An 18,649-nucleotide genomic window follows, 5' to 3' on the forward strand; every position below is an offset into this window, starting at 1 on the left:
AATTCCGAGAAGCACAATGGCGTCACCGATCTACTACGCGTCGTTCTCTCCCGGCGACTCCCTCTCCCAATGGCGGCTTCTCCGCGTACCGTGACTCTGTGTCACATACAGTACAAATACCGTTGTTTTGTTGACTGAGATCGTTCAACAATTTTTAATTCCAAGACAGAGAGACACATGTACACAAAAACAAAATGTTTTCGGACCGGTAACGAATTTCTAGTCGGTTCATTCACAATGACATGATCTTCCTTCTCTTCTCAGCAACAAACAGTCAAGGACACACTATAGACCCACTCACGCTTCCAGCCATCCTGCAGTAATAGAGTCAGATTCGCATATTCGATCCAATCTCATCATATATATTCCGTTCGTAACCATTTAGCACACAACATTCATACATACAACTATATATCTGTTCACTTCTAACTCTAGGATACTTGCATAATGAAGTATCTTTGAAGGATTAGTGTTGTTGCAAAATCTCGGAAATGCGTTAACTAATGCTGAACAGATTCAATTATCACTGACCTGTAAGGGAAAGAATCTTCTTTAAAGTTTTGAAAAGGTTGTTTTTTCGAAAATATTCTCAGTTCCTTTTGAACTGAAACCGGAATTATTTTCGACTCTTTCACAATTTGCCACAGCGTAATGTTGGATCTCATTTTTATTTCCGTCATTTTTATTTCCTTCATCTTTTGTCTATTTTTAATTAAGATTTACCTACAAAATAAGTTGTGTCATCTTACCAATTACTCGAAAGTCGAATAGCAGCAACTCAGACTAAGAGATAGTATAGCTTCGCAGAACTTAGTGGAAACTACATGGGGCTCACCGCTTCTAACGCAAACATTCTTGTAATATTTCCCTTAACTGTATTTATATCTAAAACATTATAAACAGGCATACTTTCATATATATATATATATATATATATATATGCATGTTTCGAAAGCGTTAGATATTTAGTCTGGTTGTATAATTGTTTCCTCTAATGCTCACTTTCCTCTCCGAACCCCCCTCCCCCTAAGTATAGTATAATACTAAGACCAACCACTATATAGTAAACTATGACTGTAAATCAAATAGATCCAACAAAAGTGCGGTTGAGTGATAGTCCACTAGATGATTATCAGAGACTTTACTTTCTAAATTTATTTTCAGATATAGATAATAAGAATCATAATAATAATGGCCAGCCATCGTTATATATTAATGTGAAAAATGTTATATTTAAAACAAGTTATAATGAAATTTTCAACGATTTAAGAAAATTTATTACAATTAATAATAAAAATAAATCAATCGTTAAACAAAATGTAGCAATAGAATTGAATGGGGAAAAAAATAACTTAAATTGTCTGGAATATCAGGTTCCAAATATTTTAATACATTCAGATGAGTCACAACATACTGTTTATGATATTTCAGAACAATATTGGAAAAGATTAGCTTCAACTGAAAAAAATATTTTCCAATTTTTGAAGGGTGAGCTTAACTTAGATAATAATTTAATTATATCAGATTATGAGAATGGCAAAATTAAGTTTTCTAATGATAATTTCACATTACCAACTTCATGTCGTAAACGTCAAAATTCTGTCGTCGGTAAGGTAAAAGTTGTAGAAAAAAATGACAGTAATTCAATGAAAATAATGTTTTCACAGAATCAACAAGATATCATATTATTAAATCCAAACAATTATATAATATGGACTGAAAAACATCAACATGTCTTTTTCAGTGGGATTTGGAGGTTATATCAAGATGTAATTAGAGCTTTATCAAACTCTCCAAGATATACGGTTAAATCACTGAAGAATAACAATGATGATGTAAATCAAAGTAATTTGGTCCTACAGAAAATCTGCGAATCAGAGTTTCGCTTCACAATGAACTATGCATTTTCAGGAATAGATATTGGAGCTGATATTAAAAAGATTAGAATGAGAAGATCAAGAAAACATAATTGTAGTCATCCAAATAAATCATCGTCAGTTAATAATTTTTCTGTCGTTGCGAATGCTAAATATATTGATTTTCCATGGAGTTATGTTGATGCATCTTTAGAGAAACGATTATTAGATGAGTACAAACAATATTTGAAAACTACACAATCTTTGACAGAGGAGGAAATAGATTACTTGCAATTCAAAGATTTAATACAAAAAATACGTGGCGGCTATACAAAGATACAAGGTTGTTGGTTACCATATACAATAGCTAGGGAGTTTTGTCTTAGGTTCTGTTACCCAATAAGGTATTTACTGATACCAGTCTTTGGTGAATCATTTCCCGATGAATGCTCTGAAAAATATTTTTTAATGAAACTGAAAGCAACTGGTATTAATGGTCCAGTTATACACACAAGTAAAATTAAACATAATGAAAGGAATAGAAAGATTTCCTCAAAGGATACTAGAACCACAAGGACTCAAGAGAAAGCGACCAAACAACCAAAAAAATCAGGTTCAAAGAGGGTGAGAAAACCACGTAATTCAGCAGAACCTTCAAATAAGAAGCAAAAAAAGCCATCCGAAAACAAAATGAAACATGAATCTTCAATTACTACCAAAACCCAGAACCTGGTACTTCCTAATCAAGATAAAACCCCTGTCACAACAGCAGTTGTTAATTCATCATGTAATGTTAACCAGGTCCCTCCACGTAAAAGGTCATCTGCGCAGATGGAAATAGAGAATCTAATAGATCCTTTAACCACAATAAATATAGCACCCATTTCAAATATTCAAACTCCAAATACTGCATTTAATGACAGAATCATGCAACTACAAGACTTAAGAAGCGCCGCAACCCAAAATATCCATAGAGAATCAATCCTTCCAGATTTAAATTATAACAGATCATCTTCGTGGTCTATTTCTTCAAGTTCAACCTTCATGACCTTTGATAAAAATTCAGAGGACATCTTACCACCACTCAGCTCCATTTTATCGATTCCAACTACCATTAAAAATCCGATCTGCTATCGCAAGAACTCAAATGAATCTGTCAATGCATCGTATATTTTAGAACCACCATCTAATGTATCCAATTATAGTTATAGAAATCCAAGACCAATTTACTACCCACTAACTCATAGAGACATGAATCGTAACAATTCAATTTATTCTCTAACTAGCAGCGCCATGGGTTTTAGAGACACTCAAAATTCATTTAGAAAAGAAGATTATGAAAAAAATCCAGTCATCCTAAAAAGAGCTTCAGTCGAAAAAGCGTTTCAAATTATTTAATTATAATTAGCCATAAATTAAATTTATAATCATCAGACAATTGCCTAGATAAACTATTTATATTTTATTCATAAATTTTGTAAAGCATATTACAATTTTGTTTTAGCAATTAGAATGTTTTAAAGTAGCAACCTTTAAGATACTACTATCATCTCTAGTCGGACCTGCATTATCATCATAGTCACCACAGTTAGTTTTAAAACATCTGAATACTATCATATGATTGATATATATTGAACTTAAAAATAACTTATATTATTGACGGATTGTTATCAATGTTGTTAATATAGCTGCCGTATTTGTTTTGTTCACAATCGAATTTTCTAAATAGGCGTGTTATCAGATATCGTTTCAATTCGAACAATGAAAAACGAATTGAAAAATATAATATAAAAGTACTATAAAATAAATAAGTAAACTTTTATTATATAACCTTGAAAAACACATGTAATTTGTTTTCGATGTATTCTATATTTATCGATAATATAAGCATTACTATATTGGCGATCGATTAAACTTAAACAATTAACCATGGATTTCATCGATTATGATTCTTTCACTACGGATAATTTTTCTTCACCTAATGATGATGGTTATACAGTGCCTGAACCAGTTGCTAGGTTAAATTTAAATTCAATAAGTTTAAATGCTCCTAAACATTTTAAAGACCTGAACTTAGCGAGTATTATAGGCCAATCCGAGAAAGATACAAAGGTGAAGAATATAAATGACGTAGAACTAAATCTACATGATAAAATGCAAAAATATGCAGAGCTATCAATTAAAGAATTAAATCTTAGTGAAAACCCTAATAAGTCTTCAATTCAACTACATAGTTATGTTCCTGATGTCTCCAACGGTTCTATGGATATCTCTAATATAGTTTCACCAAAGTATTCTCAAAATGTAGAAACCACAAACGTGGCTCTAAACAAGAAACTATCCAAGATTCTAATTGATTATAGTTTGTCAAATTATCAAACCTCTTCAAATTTAAGGAAGTCATTACAAATACTAGAAAGTAATAAAACAGTATTGTCATTAGATGAAAACAAAGTAGACAACCCTGGCTATGTTGGAACATTAGCTAGAAAAACTTTAAAAAATAATGTTGAAACAGAATTACTGAAAGAACATTTGTCAGTATTAGAAGCATTCAAACCTATTGTTACGAGAATCAAAACATTGTCAAAATCATTAAAAAATATAGAAGAACTTGGTAACACAGTCATGGATGAGACAAAGGAAATAAATGAAGATTCAAAAGATGGTAACCTAAACGAAGTTTATCAACTATACCAAGAAATCGATAATTTGAAACAGAAAAAAATACTATTGACAGCAATAAAGGATGAATATACCTTGACACAAGTTGAAGAAAATATAATTGAGAATGGTCCAGTCAATGCCGAAATATTTGCTGTAATCAACAAAATAATGCTCATTAAAGAAAGAACAATGTATCTTTTTGGTTTGCCTAATAATAGAGCAGGTACATCTTTAATTAATGAAGTCAACTTAAACTTGGATAGATTGAACAAGAAGTTATATAATTATCTAATAGATTTTCTATTCAGTTTTGAATCTTCACCAAATACAATGAATGAAAAATTATATGGTGATAATAAAGAAAGTCTTCTGTTATTTCAAAATAGTTTAATACTTTTATCGAATGATTTAGAATATTTTAATGAGTTTTTTAAGAAGGTGACTACTATGAGATCAAAATCGGTATTAGATCAATTTCTCTCACAATTTGATTTTAGTAACGACGCTAACCCAATGATATTTTCTGCAAATGACCCACTCAGATATATTGGTGACATTTTAGCCAATGTATATTCATTGATTGCAAATGAAGCTGATTTTGTGAAATCATTGTTCAGTTTGCAAGAAAAGCAAGTAGGAAATATACCAATTTCATATTTACAAAATAATAAAGAATTTTTACAAGGTCTTGATGATAATTTATTAAATGATATTGTTCAAACATTATCTAATACATGTAAAATAAGAATAGGTCAAGTCATCAAATTCGAGGAAGATCCAAGGATATTGTATGACGCTCTACAATTAATTTCTTTATATGATCTAATGTTTGAAAGAAAAGATATCAAGCCGACTAATTTGTTAATTGTTAATTTGAGAGAGCTTTCTGCTTCCTGTAAAGAAAAGATAATGGAGTACTTCTCTAATTATAACACTGAGATTAAAGATCTGAAATATGAAGTAACCGATGATCTTTTACCCCCAGAGTGGATATCAGATTACTTACAAACAATTACGAGATTATTTCAACTTTATGAAAAAGACTCTAGCATGGACGATTTGAATGGAAATGATAATGAATCGTTGATAACAACAGATTTCTTGACTAATATAATCAAAACTCCCTTCGATACTGTTTTGTCAGAACAACTAAAGGTTGCCTTCCCACATGCAAAGAGAAAGGACAATGAAAGTGCTCTTCTTAACACAGTGCAAATTAATTGCTTTGATTTAATCAAAACTAAATTACAACCTTACAAGAAATCTGTATTCTCAAAAAATGAAAGCAAAGCTGAAATATTTAATTGGATAACAAAGAAGTATGATGTCTCTATTTCCACCATGTTAGATTTACAAAATAAACTTCTTTTTGAAAAAACTGGATTGGGGATATATAATAACCTATTAAACATGATTTTTCCAGTAGATTCCATACAAGATGAACTGGATTTGGATATGTATTATTCATTAACTGAGAATCCTTTGATGAATCTTGATAAAATTCGTGAAAATATTTTCGATAAATTGAACGAATTTCTTCCCATAGCATTAACGGAACTACAAGGACAGCTGTTATTTAAATTGACATCACCAACGATAGCTGATCATATTTGCCAAACTTGTTTTTCTCAACTATCTAAATTCTACGTTACGTTTAAAAAAGTTTTAATGCATCTATACCCTGATAAAAAGGATGACATTGCATCAATATTGAAATTTACTGAAAAAGAATTTAATACTTTAGCTGGTATTGATGATACCTTGACTAATTCAGGCATTTAAATCGTGGTACAAAATATCACTCATCGAACATTGTTTATATTTTAGTATAAATAACTGAAATCCTAAAATGATAAAATCATAAGTATTAGATACATTGGGTAGTATAAAGGGATGCCATAATGTTATATAGATATGTCTAATTTTAATCTTACTATGTATTATTTAAAAGTTCACTTAATGAACTTTTATGAATTGTCTGACTAAGCGACCTTCCATTAATTTCTTTATGTATTTTATTATTAATTGAAGATATTATTTCATTTTTCTTTTGGGAAGAATCTTCTTTCAATGTCTGGTGTGAAGTTAATATTGCAGATTGGTTCAACGGATATCGTGGAACAGCTACTGATGTATTAGTTGCTACCTCATAAGCCTTCTTCAGATTACTAGGAGCCTCCTGAGACATACTAGTTTTTATATGCTTAGATTTAAATGGTTGTTTCTTATTTGTGACGTTTAAAGGTTTTTCAAATGCAAAGGTGTGTGTGAAATGGTCCTGGAAATCATCAGTATCCTTTGGAAAACCTAAAATAGATGTCATACTAGAGGGAATATCGGAATTCTGATGAAGTCTTAAAACTGGAACTGAAAGCGTCCTTAAATGTTTTTTTGGCATTTTTGAATCTATTGAATATTTTTTATTTATTGGTGATGTTAATTCAGTAGATTGTGAATGTGGTGAAATAATTGGCCTTTTAGGTGACATTCTGGGAAGTATATTTTCACTTCTAACTGTATTTATTTCATTATTTTGTTTATTGTCAGGCGACTTTGCAATATTAATCTCATTAAATTTACTTATTGGAACTGATAGAGGAAGCGAGTTCGACTCAATTGTGTTTTCCCTTTCATTGTTTGATAATGCTGTTTCTTTTCTTTTGTATTGCGGGCCATTCAACTCGTCGATGTTTGATTTAGGAGTTACAGGAAGAGAACTAGGTCCATTACTTTCCAGATATTTTATTATTTCATTCTTAGGTAAGTCTAATTTCTCACAAAGTTTTAAGATTTCAACCACTTTAGTTTTATTTTCTAATATGTAATAAAATTGTTTTGTTTTTTCCATCTCCACTCTTAATTCAATCAATTTATCTAAAGTTTTATCAGATAATGCTGCGGGAGGGTTTCTATCTTTTATATTCCCATTCTTCACTAACGCTTTAATGAATTCATCTAAGACGTTTTCTTTATTTCCACCTTCCATAGTGTGATGCAATTTTCAAACAGAATGAAATTAATTTTATAATAGTTATATAGAGGAACTATCGTTTCCATCAAATAATGTATTTAACTTAAAGTTATTATTTCTTTAATAGTAAAAATGTTAAATAACACTGTATTTTACAGTTCGTTTAGAAACAATATTATTACAAGAACAAGCAGGTAAAGATATAAATAAATATATATATATATTTAGGAATCGAACCTCTCAATGGTTGAACATTTTATCAATACTGCTCTAAAATTGTATCAATATTTTATATAGTTGTGCCAAAAGTTCTAAAATTCAAGGTACTTCATAGCAATTGTTTATAAGAACCGTCCCATACAATTAATTAGTTCTTGTTTACTGTGATACCATCTCGACTACTATCGTTTTTACCAAAGATGACCTAACATTCATAACACTATTAAGAATATATAGCTCAACATATCGCCAACAAATTCAATACGGGCTACTAATATGTTTCTTACCTTTACTGTAAATTGGAAATTCCATTAGATGATATTCTCTCAAATAAGAAAAGGTTACCTACGCATTTTGGAAAAGTCCGACTTTTAATATTTCAATAAAACATCCCAAAATCTATTCATACTTCACAGGCAATTAAATATATCGAGTAGAACGTCTACAGTAAACGATTCAAGTAATCTTTTATAGAAAAGTTATGACTCTAGCAGATATTTAAGTTTTTATGAACTAACTCGGTGTGAATATTAATACCTCACGCACTTCTTTAAATAAATAGTCACTTATAAAGAAAGAGACCGTAAATGTGAACTGTAGTCGAGTTAGAAGTAACTGATACTCTAATAGTCCATTCTCATACACCGTGCATGATTAGAACCCTTATGAATGAAGTTGATGATGACATTTGATATAATTCCAATCATGTTAATAACGTATTTTCCACCTTGTTATATTTATTTGTTAAATAAAGAAATGTAGTTCTCAGTCATGACCTTTTTTTTTTTGGCCCTTGTTAATCATTCGTTGTACTCTCTGAACTATACTTGGTATGAGATATAATAACATTCATTAGCAATTATTCATTATTGTATAAAGATATGATTACCAATCTGTAGCAAGTTAGACATGTCATTGTAGTTGATCATTTACATTGATAACGTACCTCTTATTGATAAGCCTCTCATAACTCTTCAATGATAATATATGAATATATATAAAGCAATGTGTGTGGTAACAGTCTTAATGTTTTATTACCGTTTTAATTAACTCTTATATTATTTCTTTTATTGTCTTACATGATTTATAATCGAAAACTATATATTATCTAAACAGTTTCTTCTTCGAAAACAGTTTCAATTGGTTTCTCCAATAATGCTGCATGACCAAATACAGTGACGATGGAAGCACCGATTAACCACATTAAAGTGGAGATTGGGGATGCTAAGAAACCTAATGGTACACTAACACATAATAGAGCAGTATAAAGTTGTGTTGTCTTTAAAGGACCAAATGGTGTGTTCAAATCTTGGCCTTCTAATTTGCTGATACCAGTAACACCAGCTACTGAAAATATAATGACAAATAACAATAACAAATTAGTTACTAGTGTATAAATACTTAATAAACCAATGATGATTGTATAGTTTGTAGAATAGTATCTCAGATTGTAAGAAACTCTAGCTTGAACTTCAGAAAAAGTCTTTGGGTTAGAGAAGTTCTTAACATTGAAAAACTCTTGAGGTGGTCTAATGCTAGCTAACTTCGATTGGAAAGAAGAAAGTTCATTTTTGATGTTTTCCAAAGATAAATTCTGAGTGAAACTTGCGAATTGAGCTAAAGAACCTAATTGATTCATGGTTAAAGAATACAAATGGTTCTGATATTGATAAACAGTATGCTGACTCCTGTAACCTTACAAAGGGGACTATTCCCTAAAAAGAACCTAGCATTAAATGTACCATTAACATAAAGGTCTTTATATATATCTTCAAATGTTAGTTGTTACTATTAATTCGATATCTCAATTATTTTTTTTATTTTCTTTCACTTTTGTAATCTCCTGGTCGGCGAAGTTCGTGTTTCCGCCTTCTTTGTACACGTAACTTATTTCAATTTTCAATATATAGACACAAGCACATATGCAGTTTCACTAAAAAGTTATAAATAGAATCCTAAACTCTTGAACAAGGTTTGAGGCTACTATAGAAGATGAACTGGCCCCAGTTAGGATCATATTTCTCTTATTTATGTAATTGATATAATATCTTCGTTGTTCTTGAGTGTGAACTTGGTAATGATCAATGGCGCAGCATTTACACTGTTTCGACTAAACGATTCTAAGCTTCATCGAGATTCTTAACGTTAGTGTAAGTATATTTGTATCTGCTGGACTACAATTAAGAATAGTAAAATAAATTTATTTGATCGGGTATATTGTTTTAAAAATTTTTCATTATTAAGAAAACTCTATATATCTATATATATATATATAGGACATCGGTTTCGTACAAAAGATATGAATAGCTTTATTTCTTTGTTACCTATTCTTATAAGCCTAAATCTTGCTTGACTAAAGCCTTACAGATTGGATGGTAAATGTTTTGCAGTTTTTCGAAAGTCTTGACGGCAAGGTCTCTGTCGACGCTGTTTAGTAATCTATATCCTGGACGAACAAACTTCATTCTACCAACAGTGGCTAACCAATGGGCTAATTCTTGGTAATGTTCTTCCATGCAGGCAGTGATTTCAAACCTAAATACTCTGAAAACAACCTCGGCGTTTCTAGTCTTGACAACCTTTTCGTGGTAAACGGATAAGAAAGCGTTAGAGGCAACTGGGTAAGACGACCATTTGAAGTCGTCAGTTTCAGATTGAACCAATGTGTCAACTAATAAGACAAGTTGGTTAGAATTGAAGTTGTCAACATCTTTAATGGAAAAAATAGCCTTCAATTCTTCCTCAGTTTTCATAGCTTTAGCATTTTCAACCCATTTGTTAGCTAAGGAGTAAACATCGTTTGCTAGAGTAGTGATGAAATGTGGTTTTGGTGGCATACCTGGTGTGTATAACCAAGTCTTCCAGTCAACATTTTCTAGGACATCTCTTTTGTGTTCGAAAAAGTCAAATAAAGTATCTAAAAATTGGTAAGTGTCCAAAGATTTTCTTGAATATTTAGTAAAATAGTGTTTAATAAATGGATCAAATTCAGCAGTACCGCCTAAAACGTTCTCTAAATGGAATAATAAGTTGAAACCTTTTTCGTATGGGACTGAAGAGAAGGCTTCATCTGGATCGGTGCCATCTTTTAAGTCTTGTACTAATGTAGAAAATCTGTTTGGATTGGCCATAGCTTTGATAGAGTTTTCTAAATCATTCCAACCAATGATAGCACTGAAATGTCTAGTTGGTTCGCCATGAATAGCACCAGTGATTCTTCTTTCCAAATAAACTGTCCAACCTTCGTTCAACCAGAAATGATTCCACGAACAGTTTGTAACCAAATTACCTGACCAAGAATGAGCCAATTCATGAGCAATGACATCAATGTTTGATTTATCGTAGGCAATCAAAGTTGGGGTGGCAAAAGTCATGTTTGGAGATTCCATACCACCATACGGGTAGGAGTTGACATTGACCAAAATATCGTAACTACCCCATTCGTATGGGAAGACGATCTTTTCAGCTGCTTTAATGAATTTCTCAACATCGCCGGAGAATTCCCACTTACAGTCATCTAGTCTGAAAGGTTCACAATAGACCTTTGAACGTGGACCAATTTCTGCGTTGACTAAATTACCGGAAGCAATACCCACTAGATAAGCTGGGATTGGAACTTGTTGTTGGAAGCTGTAAGTGCTGGTACCATTACCGTTATCGGTAACATTTTTCTCAATACCAGAAAAGACAACTGGTAGTTCAGAGGTGATATTTGCGACGAATGTCGATTTGACAGAAGGGGTATCGAAACATGGGAACAAAGACCTAGCATGGATAGCTTCTAATTGAGAGAAAACATATGGTTTGTCAGAGTTTGTCTGCTCTTTAGTCAACCATTGTAATGCGGTACAATCCTTTGTTGTCGAGAATGACAATTTCAGATTGAAAGCAGTATCTTTGTTAATATACTTTTTGATGTTGCTAATTTCTAATTTGGAACCTAGTGGTTCGATTCTAGCGTTTAGTTTGAAATCTTCAGCGACAACAGTAGAATTATTCAATTCAATGGAGTGAATAGTTAGGAAAGATGTATCTAAGTTGACTACGTTAGTCTTGACGTCTTTTCTAGTCAATTCTAATTGAATGGCACCGTTAATCAAACTCTCCTTAAAGTTAATATTCAAATCCAAAGTAGTATTTTGGACATTAAATAGGTGATAGTTGGAGAAAGTAGAATAATCGACCTCTGGAGAAGAAGCAGGTCTATGCTGTTCTAGGATATCAGGCAGTTTAACCATTTTAATTGAATGCCGAACTGATCTTATATTTTTTGATATTGAATTTTTTGAAACCAATTTAAAAGAAGTTCTAAGAGGCAAAGACATTGCATTCTTCTCTATCTTCCTCTTCTTATATGTACGTAGATAATATAAAACTACCATGACAGCAACTAAAAGAATCCCCCTGTTTGCATTACTAGATAATGCACAATAGGTCATATTCTGATGGTTATTATCATTAATTGAAAAATTTGATTCCGACATTCTTGGCATTGAGTTTCTAGAGTGTGAAAGCTTTGTGCGCGTGAATGACAGTGAAAAAGAGAGAGAGAGAGAACTAGACATATGTACAGAAACGCAATTACATACGATCCAATAACGCCGTAATTGATATTACACGACATGAACATATGCATATATTAAGGGATTGGAGTGGAGCAACCTTTAACAGTGATAACATTACAACGCTGTTCAGTTCGACAAGCGACAGAGCGGGAGAGAGAGACAGTTGGGTACCAGAAGGAAACACATCGAATAACACAAACCCACCACGTTAACATCCGGGTAAACCGGGTCCGTCTCAGACATAGTGTAAGCTGGTGAATGCACTTTGCCAGTCAGCACTAGTCTTTACGTTTACGGGAGTATACTGCAATGCGATCAAGAGCAGTTACGCTGTCGAGAGGTGTTGTCTCTCACTGTGTGCCCGGGTGCTCTATGTAACAACAAGGTCAGGGGCAATGGGATATTAGCTGGCTGTGTCAAAGGAGGCGGCTCTTATCTTGTAGCCCATTGGGAGACACCTTGAACTATGGAGCCAGTAGGTGTTGATGTTGACGGTTGTTTGCTTCTTTGCTGTTGGCTGTTATCGAGGTTCCTGGACGTTGGATGAGAGGGGCTTGCCAGCTGTTGAAGAGACGAACACCGCAGAGATGCGTATCGGCGTATGCCTCTTTCAATGCAGGGCTACGGCGCTTTAACAGTTGCGTAGCGCGACTGGAGCAATGGCGCGGGGACCACCCGCACTTCTCTCCACGAGGTCTGCACTGGGCCAATGCATTTCCCCACCCATACGTCTGAGTTATACGGCATGTTCTGAGGGGCGTGGCCTGCGTCTGCTGCTACGTGCGTTTGACACCGACGGCGTCCTAAACAGCATGTGCACGCGAAGTTTGCCTGCACATTTCCCAGATCACATGACTTCCCATTCTGTTATCACACATCTATTTTTTCTTTTCCTGAAACCTTTGATGCCCATCAGCAGCCTCTAAGCTACTACTCTGACAATAAACGTAATAGCAATAGTGAAATAATATTGCTAACAATAATATTGTCAGCAAACTTTTATAAAGTCATCTCATTTTGTTTGTACCCGTACTCATCACAACTTATATATATATATATATATATACAGGTTGCTTACTTTTATTCAATTATTTCTTAAAGCCTCGTTTCTTTCCTTCTGGTCTTTGTTTTGATAGCATCATAATCGTCAGCTATCACACACACATATATCTCTGCTTATCAGTACTTTCAAGATGTCAAAACATAATACTATGACATCGACAATGTCAGATATATTGCCCCAGCAACATCGCAATTTACAGCAATTACAGAATTTACAAAATAGAACAAAGTCGCTCGGGGTCACCAACGATTATAATCCGGCCTATTTGCAATCTATACAGAATAATCTACTGAACAACAATATGGATCCTAATGGTAAAAATTTCCAGTTACCTCTCTCGACCATCAATACCAATCAAAGCAATTCAAACTCGAAAATGGATAAGGCATATATGGGGTCTGGTGCTCCTCTTCTGTTCAATTCTACTGCTAATGGTCTGGCTCCCGATGTTCAACGTTCTTCTTCTACTGCAACAAACACTGTTCCTAATCTTAATACAAGTGATGTAATTTTTCAGCACAAGACTCCAGCGGTTAATTCTGCTACTCCGTTATCGAGACAAAACATGCAACAGGATCCGAGGTCACCTTTAGTCGTTTTAATACCTACCAATTCGCATCCAACAGAGATTTTAGCCACCAGATTCACTGCGTGGAGAAGTGTAATCAAGTCATTGGTAACATATTTATCAGAAGCCTCTTCAATCCAGGACGAAATTGTAAGGCAGCAGTTGAGGCTAACCCATGCTATCGAGTTTCCATTTTTCTCAATAGAAAACTTATACCAGCCGTCCTCTCAAGAGGATAAAAATAATCAGAATTTCTTCCTATCTCTAGGCAATGGGTCTGTTCAAGATCTGCCTACTATTTTGAATCTATACCACAGTTCTCTAGCCTCAAATGCATCTAAAGTCTCAAAGGAACTCTCGTCAGATATAATACCAAGACTACGAGACTTGAGAGGGGACTTATTAATAAAAATTAAAGAAATTAAAGTATTAAATTCGGATTTCAAAAATTCTTGTCAAAAAGAACTGCAAAAGACAAAAGATGACTTAAAAGTTTTTCTACAATCAATTGAAGAGGCCCGTTATGGGACTCCAAAACAAGATCCATATTTAACAAAACTAGTTCTAAATAGACAGATCAAAAAACAGTTATCGGAAGAAAATTTCTTACATGAAGCCTTCGATAATTTACAATCATCAGCAGAAGAATTAGAAAAAGTTGTAGTTATGGAAATACAAAATGCATTAACAAATTACGCAAAGTTATTAGGTCAACAATCACAATTAGTTTTTGATGTTTTGATTTCAAAATTGGATACTGGTTTCTTTAGCAAAAATCCAAATTTTGAATGGGAAAATTTTATTGCAAGAGATCCAAATTTTATTTTACCAGATATACCAATGAGGAAAATGAATTCTATAATATATAAAAATCAGAACGATCCATTGACTTACGAAATTACTTCTGGCTACCTTGAAAAAAGATCCAAGTTCTTAAAGGCATATTCAAAAGGTTACTATGTATTATCACCAAGTTTCTTACATGAGTTTAAATCACCAGACAGGAAAAAAGATTTAGTACCGATCATGTCACTTCCATTAAATGAATGCACTGTCACTGAGCATTCAAGAAAGGGTTCTTCTGATTATAAATTCATATTACACTCCAAGCAGAACGGGCTTATTATCAGAGGTCATAATTGGGTCCTTAAATCAGATTCCTATGAAAACATGATGCTATGGTATAATTTAATAAATGATTTAACTAAATTAACAGACCATCAAGCCAAAGTAGATTATGTCATTAAAAAAATTAACTTAACTGGTGATGCTGCTCAAAATGTTTTATTAAATAGAGAAGCTTTGAAAGACGAGGAAAGAATTGATAAGTCTATAAATGTGGAAAATGACGATCAAAATTATGATGATCTTAACATGGTTCCTGAAATCACTGTATCAAGTCCGATTAAACGTTAGATAATCATTGTTATATATGCATGCTACTTACAAGTTATAGCTATTATCTTCTTTTTATCAAGTAACAAAATGGGTTTCGTAGCTTTGTAATATTATTTATAATGTATATAATTTAATATTTTATAGTCTGTGACTTTGCGGTAATAATACAGTTCTGGCAGAAGGTAATTAAATCATTGGAGTTTTCATTGAAGTGACGATTTCATTAAAGTAGAAACAATAAATATTTAAAACTATTAAAATACTTAAATAATTTCTAAATCAAGCATGTCCATAACATACTTATCCCAGTCTTCATCGAATTTAGCATCTGAAAATTTAATTGAAACACATAATTTCCCTCTTTTACTAATTTCAAATTTCTCAGTATCACACAATTCTGAGACTTGTTTAAATATGTCCTTCAAACTGTTATACGCATTTTTATCATTAGCTGTTTTAACATAATCAGGATCTTCTTCACTGATGAAAAAGAAACCAGTTCTGGTTTGTTCGTTGTTAACTTTTGCCTCTTTGTTATTTTTTACGTCCCAAGGAACAACAATATCCAATAATGGGCCTGCTGAAGCATGAACTAAAGGAATCAATCCAGCTGCTGCATACTCGACAACCGCAATACCAAAATGTTCATTCCACATAGCGTTTATACCATAAGATGATTCATGGAGATATTTTTTAATATCCTCGTAAGGGGCATCAGTGACAAACTCCATTAAGTGCATAGGAATTCTATAATTGATATACGCTAGTCTCTTTAGATTCTCAACATAATCTTTGTCATTTTGAGATCTTGTAGATCCTACAAAAATAATTTTTGGAGGTTCATAATTTTCAGTAGTTGATAATTCTGCTAAGTATTTTGAATATTCTTGAATGATTAATTGATGTCTCTTTTCATTTCTAAATTGAGCAAGGACTACAGCTTGATTTTTTCTATTCCATTTATCTTCTTTTATAACCAATCTTTCAGTTGAGCAAGGAGGATAAATAATTTCTGAATGACTATCTCTCCAAATACTTTTTATATGATTATTTGTCCAAGTTGAATTCGTTATAGAGACGAACACTAAGGAACCTACCCATTCATAGAAAAACATGAAGATTGACCAATAAATATACTTAGCTTTAGTTCTGAACGAATTAGATGTTTCAGAAAATTTCAACTTGTCTAACATATCAGTTGAAATGACTGGGAAATGGGTGTATGCAATTATTGGCATGTCTGCCATGAATCTGATAGCAGGATAACCAAATGGATAACCCATTGTGTCACACCAGAAATCAACTGGACATCTCCAATATGCTTCGACTGTCAAAATAAAAGATCCAAAAGCTTGACCCAATAGCGTGAACACTGGCCATGTCCTATCAGAAACCAAAAATCTTGTCCTTAGATAAATAAACACGACTCTGCTCTCTTCCAGTTTGTAACCAAATGTAGTATTCACATTATCCAGAATTTGAGAACGGGAAGCATCGACATCACCAGTATAGACAATGGCCACATTCTTCTTATCGTTACGCAAAACAGTTTCTATAGCTTTCCATAGGACTTTTTCACCACCCCCACCTGCATTACAATAGGGATGGAAAAATCCATATAATTTATTATCAGTGTATAATTTCTCCTCTGAACCCCTACCTGCGTTAGCTATAACAGTATCCCATTCCTTTCTATCTACCTTCAAACAACTAGAAAACGTATCATCGTTTGAATATTCTGTAACGTGAGAGGATGCCTTCAATAACTGGTATCTCAAACATCCTAAATAAAACCTTGATTTTATCACTAGAGTGGAGTCATTCTCCTTATGGTCAATCTTAAACTCTCTTAAGAACTTTGACGATGGTCTTCTGTACTCGTAAGTGATTTTCAGTAGTACACGGAAACATAAATATAATGTGCTAATTAGCAGCACTAATATAGTAGTTATTAATATCATCTTAGCCAGATAGCAGTAGCAGTAGCAGTATTAAATATTATCTGTTTGTTGCTTTCAACCCTCGCCCATTAATGGTACACAGATCATGGTATCATGTACTAATAATTAATTATATATAAATGTGCTTCTTTTATAGGATTTTAAAGTCATTTGTTCTGCAAAAACGACATATTATGCGGTATCCCAAAATCGATTGCTCTAAGAATCCTGCGCACAAAGAACAAATGTTTGTGGGATCAAACTACTTTTGTAATGGAAGTTGCATGCTACAAGCTATAACGATGGCAAGAAGACCTCTTCATATTACAAGGTTGAAGATATGTAAAAGCTGTACAACAGTCCCTTTCAAAAGGTATTATCTTGCATAGTTCTTTATCCTTTCTTAATTATATATATATATAGCTTATCTATCTCTCAATTCGTTAACTAGCTCCAACAATGGTCCGAAATCAGAAGGTCTCAACAGTTGAAATTCTTGAACAAACAAACAAAAATGTCTGAAACTTGTATTCAGTACAGTCTGTAAATTCAACTCTAAGATTTCATTGAAATGATGACAGTATATGTGTGCGTAGACTCTGAACAATCTCCTTAATATCGGAATTGCTACTTTTTGAATGAATCTATTTGGGAAAGTACCAGAAGTTTTTGATGGGAAGAAGGTTTCATCGTCGAATTGATCTTGGCACCACTTCATCAATACCTCTACGTATTTGGGGGCTGATACAGAAACAGGAGGTTGGTCTTTTTGGAAACTCCACAAGTATTCGTATTCATTAGTGGCAATCATTCTCGGACAGGATTGCGGTGAACAGAACTCAGTGATGGTGCCATATAACATGTTGATTTGATTATAAAAGTCCACACAATGCACTGCCAGCCACTCATTTTCATTTTCACCCTTAGGTAACTTCACAGCCTGGTTCAAAACACCTTTGGAACCCAAAGTCATCTCCACAATTTGCTTTAGATCCTGGTGCGAAGAAACAGTAGTCCCCACAGGTGCTTGAATATACGGTTGCTGATGGGAAGGTGTATAATTGAAATCCGTTATCTGCTGTGGACTGCTATTTACTTGTTTAGTGGGCGTCTGTGGAAGCACCCTTGTAGGTTGGCTGTATTGATTGTGGTTCATAATATTAGCTGGTGCATTCAACTCATTCGCTTGAGTACCACCACCTACATTGAAATTCTTGTAATTATCGTTATCATTCGAGGCCGCATTGCCATTATTAGTGTTCCATTTGAAACCTCTGGTGGAACGTATAGTCTGGCCTGGACTCAAATGAAAATTTTGTAGAAATGACATCTTCCAATTACTATATGTATAGTTATATCAGCGATATATACCTTGACTGTTGCCAACTATTACAATTCCCAA

At 33.2% G+C, this 18,649-nt stretch overlaps 8 protein-coding genes across 8 annotated transcripts; 3 read left to right on the forward strand and 5 right to left on the reverse strand.

Moving 5' to 3' along the window:
• Nucleotides 1-1,070: 1,070 nt before the first annotated feature.
• Nucleotides 1,071-3,254, forward strand: TPHA0D01580 (uncharacterized protein; the record flags this gene model as incomplete). Its single annotated transcript, XM_003685184.1, has 1 exon — nucleotides 1,071-3,254. One exon carries the CDS (start codon nucleotides 1,071-1,073, stop codon nucleotides 3,252-3,254), a length of 2,184 nt encoding a protein of 727 aa, XP_003685232.1.
• Nucleotides 3,255-3,785: 531 nt separating this feature from the next.
• On the forward strand, nucleotides 3,786-6,305 carry COG6 (Golgi transport complex subunit COG6; the record flags this gene model as incomplete). The annotated part of the gene is made up of 1 exon (XM_003685185.1): nucleotides 3,786-6,305. The coding sequence occupies one exon, from the start codon at nucleotides 3,786-3,788 to the stop codon at nucleotides 6,303-6,305; it is 2,520 nt and encodes an 839-aa protein (XP_003685233.1).
• Nucleotides 6,306-6,456: 151 nt separating this feature from the next.
• On the reverse strand, nucleotides 6,457-7,509 carry TPHA0D01600 (uncharacterized protein; the record flags this gene model as incomplete). Its single annotated transcript, XM_003685186.1, has 1 exon — nucleotides 6,457-7,509. One exon carries the CDS (start codon nucleotides 7,507-7,509, stop codon nucleotides 6,457-6,459), a length of 1,053 nt encoding a protein of 350 aa, XP_003685234.1.
• A 1,312-nt stretch (nucleotides 7,510-8,821) lies between these two features.
• YIP3 (Yip3p) lies at nucleotides 8,822-9,352 on the reverse strand (the record flags this gene model as incomplete). The annotated part of the gene is made up of 1 exon (XM_003685187.1): nucleotides 8,822-9,352. The coding sequence occupies one exon, from the start codon at nucleotides 9,350-9,352 to the stop codon at nucleotides 8,822-8,824; it is 531 nt and encodes a 176-aa protein (XP_003685235.1).
• A 691-nt stretch (nucleotides 9,353-10,043) lies between these two features.
• LAP2 (bifunctional aminopeptidase/epoxide hydrolase) lies at nucleotides 10,044-12,278 on the reverse strand (the record flags this gene model as incomplete). The annotated part of the gene is made up of 1 exon (XM_003685188.1): nucleotides 10,044-12,278. The coding sequence occupies one exon, from the start codon at nucleotides 12,276-12,278 to the stop codon at nucleotides 10,044-10,046; it is 2,235 nt and encodes a 744-aa protein (XP_003685236.1).
• Nucleotides 12,279-13,471: 1,193 nt separating this feature from the next.
• Nucleotides 13,472-15,325, forward strand: TPHA0D01630 (SLM1 family PH domain-containing protein; the record flags this gene model as incomplete). Its single annotated transcript, XM_003685189.1, has 1 exon — nucleotides 13,472-15,325. One exon carries the CDS (start codon nucleotides 13,472-13,474, stop codon nucleotides 15,323-15,325), a length of 1,854 nt encoding a protein of 617 aa, XP_003685237.1.
• A 245-nt stretch (nucleotides 15,326-15,570) lies between these two features.
• On the reverse strand, nucleotides 15,571-17,268 carry ALG11 (alpha-1,2-mannosyltransferase ALG11; the record flags this gene model as incomplete). The annotated part of the gene is made up of 1 exon (XM_003685190.1): nucleotides 15,571-17,268. One exon carries the CDS (start codon nucleotides 17,266-17,268, stop codon nucleotides 15,571-15,573), a length of 1,698 nt encoding a protein of 565 aa, XP_003685238.1.
• Nucleotides 17,269-17,671: 403 nt separating this feature from the next.
• MOB1 (Mob1p) lies at nucleotides 17,672-18,577 on the reverse strand (the record flags this gene model as incomplete). The annotated part of the gene is made up of 1 exon (XM_003685191.1): nucleotides 17,672-18,577. The coding sequence occupies one exon, from the start codon at nucleotides 18,575-18,577 to the stop codon at nucleotides 17,672-17,674; it is 906 nt and encodes a 301-aa protein (XP_003685239.1).
• Nucleotides 18,578-18,649: the final 72 nt, after the last annotated feature.

Source organism: Tetrapisispora phaffii, chromosome 4 (genome assembly GCF_000236905.1).
Source record: "Tetrapisispora phaffii CBS 4417 chromosome 4, complete genome".
Lineage (NCBI taxonomy): Eukaryota > Fungi > Ascomycota > Saccharomycetes > Saccharomycetales > Saccharomycetaceae > Tetrapisispora > Tetrapisispora phaffii.